The 6017-nt window shown below is 43.1% G+C and overlaps 1 protein-coding gene across 2 annotated transcripts; it reads right to left on the bottom strand.

Annotated features, from left to right (window-relative positions):
- Positions 1–616: 616 nt before the first annotated feature.
- On the bottom strand, positions 617–5431 carry LOC119341194. 2 transcript variants are annotated; one of them, XM_037613064.1, is made up of 3 exons: positions 3689–5431; positions 3316–3562; positions 617–1143 (listed from the first exon to the last, which is right to left on the bottom strand). In XM_037613064.1, the coding sequence occupies exons 1-3, from the start codon at positions 5342–5344 to the stop codon at positions 863–865; spliced, it is 2184 nt and encodes a 727-aa protein (XP_037468961.1). In that variant the 5' UTR covers positions 5345–5431; the 3' UTR covers positions 617–862. The 2 variants fall into 2 exon arrangements, with proteins under 2 accessions (XP_037468961.1, XP_037468962.1); XM_037613065.1 differs by lacking the exon at positions 617–1143 and adding an exon at positions 1863–2098.
- Positions 5432–6017: the final 586 nt, after the last annotated feature.

The raw sequence follows: 6017 nt of genomic DNA, 5'->3' as shown, positions 1-6017 counted from the left end.
ATACGGGATGGTTACTTTCAGGTTGCCAAACGCTACTCCGTGTACTAAAACAATTGCTCTATTCCGTGACAAATGCCCTCATGTATTCACAAAAAAATGGACAAAAATCACCTAAAATAATTTCCGTGACGGTGGGGCAGCGCCCTCGGCAACTTTAGTGATGTGGCATCATTATGCATGTGGATATTCTGAAGATTTGTAGTCACACAAAATAATCTGAGAACTTCAGATTTTTTTTAGATCTCATTTGCTTATATTAAAATTATCTGCGTGGGACCAAATCACAAAATATATACTTGTAATTACACTCATCACCTTCGTTGTGCGGGACCACTTGATAGGCACAGAAATAACCCATTAGGCTTTTTGGTGGTTTGTAACGTCACTAACCTGTCCAAATATGTCTCGCGGATCGCCTTGATGCCAGGAAACTTTGATGATGCTCATGTGCAAGTACTACTTCGTCTCATTTAAAAACCACGCAAGAGGCGGTACAAGGAAATCAGGACAATTGAGAACCACATAACTATTCCCTCCGTTTTTAAATAAGTTTTTTTAGAGATTTCAACAAATGACTACATAGCGAGTAAAATGAGTGAATCTACACTTTAAAATATGTCTACATACATCCGTATATTGTAGTCCATTTGAAATGTCTAAAACGACTTATATTTAGGAACGGAAGGAGTATATGTTTCCACGTTCCAATCCACATCTATATCAGCTAATATGTTACTCCCTCCGGAATTACTTGTCTCAGAAATGAACGTATCTAGAACTAAAATACGTCTAGATACATCCATTTTCGCAACAAGTAATACCAAACGGAGGGAGTATGTTCAATCATACAAGCCAGATAATATCAGAAGATTCTACCCTTGAATCCTTTCAACTCCCTAGCCACATTAGAAATAGGATTCATCTTTGCAAACTCCGAGTCCGTGTTGGGATCAAAATAGATAAAATCTTCTGTCATTGTGGCCATCATGTCAGAATGATAATGGCAGGAGCTGATGAGAAGATCATTCGGAGTGCCATGTTTTCCCTGAGCTATGATATTGAAATCTTTGTAGCGCCCCCAATATAATTCATCATATGGATGCACAATCTTTGCCCCATTAAACTCACAAGAGAAGCATCGAACTTGCATCAAAATAAATGAAGGAATCAGATTTTACTCCCTCCGTTCCCAAATACTCCCTCCGTCTGAAAATACTTGTCGGAGAAATAGATGTATCTAGACGTATTTTAGTTTTAGATACATCCATTTCTCCAACAAGTATTTCCGGACGGAGGGAATATTTGTCTTTCTAGAGATTTCAACAAGTGACTACATACAAAGCAAAATGAGTGAATCTACACTAAAATATGTCTACATACATCCGTATATTATAATCCATTTGAAATGTCTAGAAAGACAAATACTCCCTCCGTCCGGAAATACTCGTCGGGGAATGGATGTATCTAAATGAATCATTTAGATACATCCATTCCCCGACGAGTATTTCCGGACGGAGGGAGTATTTGGGAACGGATGGAGTAGATTATTAAGAAAACATATAACAGAGCACACATCCAGATACTACCATATGTCCTGACTTGCATTTTTCATCATTTATAATACAAATTTTATGATATGTAGTTGTATACGAAAACTGAATGCCACACTGTCACGTCATAACATATACTCCCTCCGTCCGGAAATACTTGTCATCAAAATGGATAAAAATGGGTATATCTAGAACTAAAATACATCTAGATACATCCCATTTTATTCATCTTGATGACAAGTATTTCCGGACGGAGGGAGTATTTGCTATCACTCTCATTACCAACTTGTAAACGCATACATTTGCTCATACTTCTAGTGACATGAGGAAAACATGCCTAATTTTCTAGTTGTATATGAATAAACAAAGGCAAAGTGACAAACTAACAAACAAACAACTCAACAAGACTTTGAATACTTCGATGGTATCTCTTACAATCATATTAGAACATTACTTTAAATTATCAATGTTCTAATTATCTGGAAGTTACTTCATATCATTATGCGTCTTAAGAAAAATACTCATCATATACTCCTCCGGTTCTTTGTCTGCATATAGAATTTGGTCAAAGTCAAGCTTTGTAAAGTTTGACTAACTTTATATTAAAAAATATCAACATTCACACTAAGAAACCAATATTATCATATGCACCATGAAATGTATTTTCATACTATATAGTTTTAGTATTGTAGATATTCATATTTTTTATATAAATTTGGTCAAACTTTGTGTAGTTTGACTTCAAACAAATTTTATACGCAGAGTAAAAAGAAACGGAGGGAGTACTTAAACAAAGTAATTACATCTCAAATAATGTGCAGATAAACAATGACAATTCCTATGTGTTGAGGAAAAGAAACAAGGAATTGCAATTCTATTTGGCCAGGTCTTCTAAGCCCTATCTCTCTTTATATTATTCTAATGCAGCATCCATATTTACCACGTCATCTTTAAAATAACAGCCATCAGATTGAGTTGGTCATCAATCTAAGGCCTTGGATCATAAATTGCCAAGGGGAGTTCAAACTAAGAGCCATTTCCTGTGTAATAATATGGAAGTTAAAGGAGCCATACAAAAACACTGCTGATACATAGGCAACTGTGTTTTCTTCAAACCGTCAGTAGTGCTCTCTCGAACACTGATTTCTTTCCCTGGGAACTAATAAGGAGAACTAGAGAACATATTATTGTTCGAGGTCTAAACCACGAGATGGTCAGTGCTGACGCTAGTGCACGTGCATGGCGAGTATGTCCGTCTACTATAGCTTAGTTCTCCACCATCATCATGCGCAAGGGGCCAGCGCTGGCGCATAATTAATCATGGCCGCACCCGTCCATGGCTGCAAATGAGAGTACAACGACGACATGGTTGCATTGCCAATTTGCCAGCGAAGTGTACTGTTTTTTCTCATAGTGCGGCTTCATATAAATGCATTAACAGAAATGTTAAGAAATTTCGCCGACGCATTTTGGCTATTCGGCTGTGATAAATTTTTCCTTCCAGTTTTTAGAAAACAACATTTAATTCATTTATACAAGGGGCTTGATTGCGCCTCCTAATCAAGCTTTCTGATAGGAGAAAAAAAAACTATCGTCCAATTTGTATGGCAGTAATGATATACAGCTAGTAGTGCAAACATACTAACTGATTCGACCAACTTATGTCTTACAATTGTTAAATATACAGGCAAGAATGAGTGAATGACACATTCAAATTGCCACCAAATAGCAGTGTGTGCATGAACAGAGAGAGCTGAGAGCATACCATTATCTATGCGAGAATCTAATACAGGGGAGCACCAGGATGGTCTCTTCCGCCTCTCTTCGACACTATTGCTACATTGAGCGAAGAACAATTCTGGAGCTGCAACAGCAGAATTTGGTCCCTTAGCTGTTGCCAAGAAGTTGATATGGAAGTACTCAAATCGGAACCTCTTCTTGAAAAGAGCAGCACTTGATCCGCCCGGTACACTAGGATTCACACCGCAGATGATATGAAGTTTATAGTGCACCTATAAGTAATAATGCAGAAGAGGGCAGCCAATATGTGAAAAAAGGTTTTGAAGAAAATGAAAGTAATTGGTGCACATTATAATTCAGAAGGAAGAAAACAAAAAAACAGAAGCAAATGTACCAACCCCTTTTTGCTGGGAGTAGTGCCTCAATGCCGCCTTGACCTTTCTGACAAAGAAGTTTTGGTCGCGCCTGAATTTTTTCTGGAACTCTGAAATGAACCTTTTCTGGTTTTTGCTCAAGACATGTGAGTTTGAGGTCGCCTGGGTCACTTGCTGAGCCTGCTCCTCGGACTTGGTAGGTGGATATTGATGTGGCAGAGCCATGGTGAGGCATTCAACTCTGCCGTTGGTGAGTGTGCCCTGCAATATAGTTAACAACTGGGCGGACTCCATGTTCAAGGAAGACGTGGCAAATTTCACCAGCGCATCAGGGTTATCATGCCATGAAACAACGGCTGCTTGCCTATAGGCGTCCTGGTAACTGCCAGACACAGAATGATCATGCTTCATTGCCTCACGGATGGCCTTGTGGACATCAGCATCGCTCCTGAACAGAAACCAGATTGCATCGTGCTCCGAGATAGAGGGGAGACGGGTGCGAAGGAAGGTAACAAGGCCGTAAAGAGAACAGCACTCAATGCGTGCAAGCATGTCTGTGCATATCATATCCACCTTAAACTGTAGCTGAAACTTTTGGGGCGTGGGAAACATGGAGCCATACCAGATGGTGTTGAGGATAATGTTGGAGACAGGATCCTTGGGGCCATAGCAATATCCACCCCTGAGGAGGCTGCAGTGGTGAAGCTTGCGCAAGCCATCCCGAGGCAGCTTGGCAAGTGCCTGCAAGTAGTGCCCATGGATCTTGCCGAGGAGCAAAAGCTTCAGAGCCAGTGTGAATCTGAATGTCAACTGAGGACCAAGCTTTTTCTGTGCCCTGCTCCCCTCTATGGTTTCTGCTGTCTGCTCGCTTCTCTTTCTCTTCTTACTCTTCTTCTTACCACAAAGATGATCCGGTGATAGGTTGGTGAGATCATCCATAATCGGAGGCCCTCTCCTGAGCAGCTTGGCAATGCTCCTGATAGTTGCAGGCGAGAGAGGGCCTTGTCCAGCAAGAACGGCGGTGACATCGGCCAGGCGAGAGGCCATAGTCAGCGACGCTTTCACCAGGACGTCTGGTTCAGGATGCCTGGCAGACACAGCGGCACATTCCAGGGCGACCTTGGCTGTAGGGGAGGTAATACTGAAGGAGTTGCACCTCTTGTTACGATCACGCTCGATGAGGCGCACAGCGGTGAGAAGATCGGCCCTGGCCAGGAGCAAGTAGCTCATGGCTTCCCTGCTGACGAGGTAGCGGTAGTGGGAGGTGAGGAAGCTGACAAGACCGTCCAGCGACAGCCGCGCGAGGGTCATAGACTTGTGCCGGGAAAGCGGTAGTTCGAAGACGAATATGTCGTTAGTGTCGGTGATGATCTTAGAGAGGATCCACTCCGACGACGGCGCCTCATCCTCCTCTTCCTCCTTGTCGGATCCAGGCGTCGGTGAAGGGGTGTAGGCGATGGTGTTGGCGATGATGTTGGAGACTGGGTCGAGGAAGCCGATGGGCATGCCGGCCTTGAGGAGGCGCGGGGCCAGCGAGGGAATCGCCCCCAACGGAAGCCGATCGAGCGCCTCCCTGTAGAAATCATGGATGTAACCGAGCAGATCGCATATATCCTGCTTCTCATCTGTGAGGACGGAAAGACAACGATCGCCGATGAGGGGGTCACGCTTCCCGTGCATTGTCAGGCAAGTTGCTTTCCTCGCCGGCGGAAGAGGATGGGGAAGGGCGGCGGCGGCCGGTAATGTTGGGGAGGACGGAAGGAGAAGACCTAGGGCATCCACGCATCGCAGTCGGCAGTCGCAGACCAAAAACGTCCGCCTCCGGTTGATTGGGCTGGGCCGATTATGCAGGCCTCAATTCTGCGACCCGCCTGTACACAGCGCTCTTACATGGGCCGGCCCACTTGTACAGCGCTCACCTGACTGGTTTTCTCTATCTCTAAAAAAAACTTAAAAAGAATGTAAGGTTTCATTTCACCTTTCTTCCCACCATCTCTTCGTCCAACCTTTCATGTATATGATAATCAATCACCTTAATTTACTTATCTTCTGAATCAATTCCACTCTAATTTACTTACCAAACTTCTAATCAAAATATAACACTACTAGAAAAAACCTTGTACACAGCATCTTAGCAGTAGCGCTGGATAAAAATGGGCCTACTGCTACTTAGCAGTAGCGTGTTTAAATAAATCGTGCTACTGCTACTACTTTAGCAGTAGCGTGTGCTAGGAAAACGTGTTGCTGCTATGTTTGTACTGGACGCAGATGGCTAGCCCCACTTAGCAGTAGCGCTTATCTGTAATCAGCGCTACTGCTACGTCCCATAGAAGCAGCGCGTATCTAGGAAATG

The sequence above is a fragment of the Triticum dicoccoides genome, chromosome 7B (assembly GCF_002162155.2).
Source record: "Triticum dicoccoides isolate Atlit2015 ecotype Zavitan chromosome 7B, WEW_v2.0, whole genome shotgun sequence".
NCBI lineage: Eukaryota > Viridiplantae > Streptophyta > Magnoliopsida > Poales > Poaceae > Triticum > Triticum dicoccoides.
The sequence above is the reverse complement of the archived record's forward strand: the minus strand, read 5'-3'. Positions and strand labels throughout refer to the sequence as shown.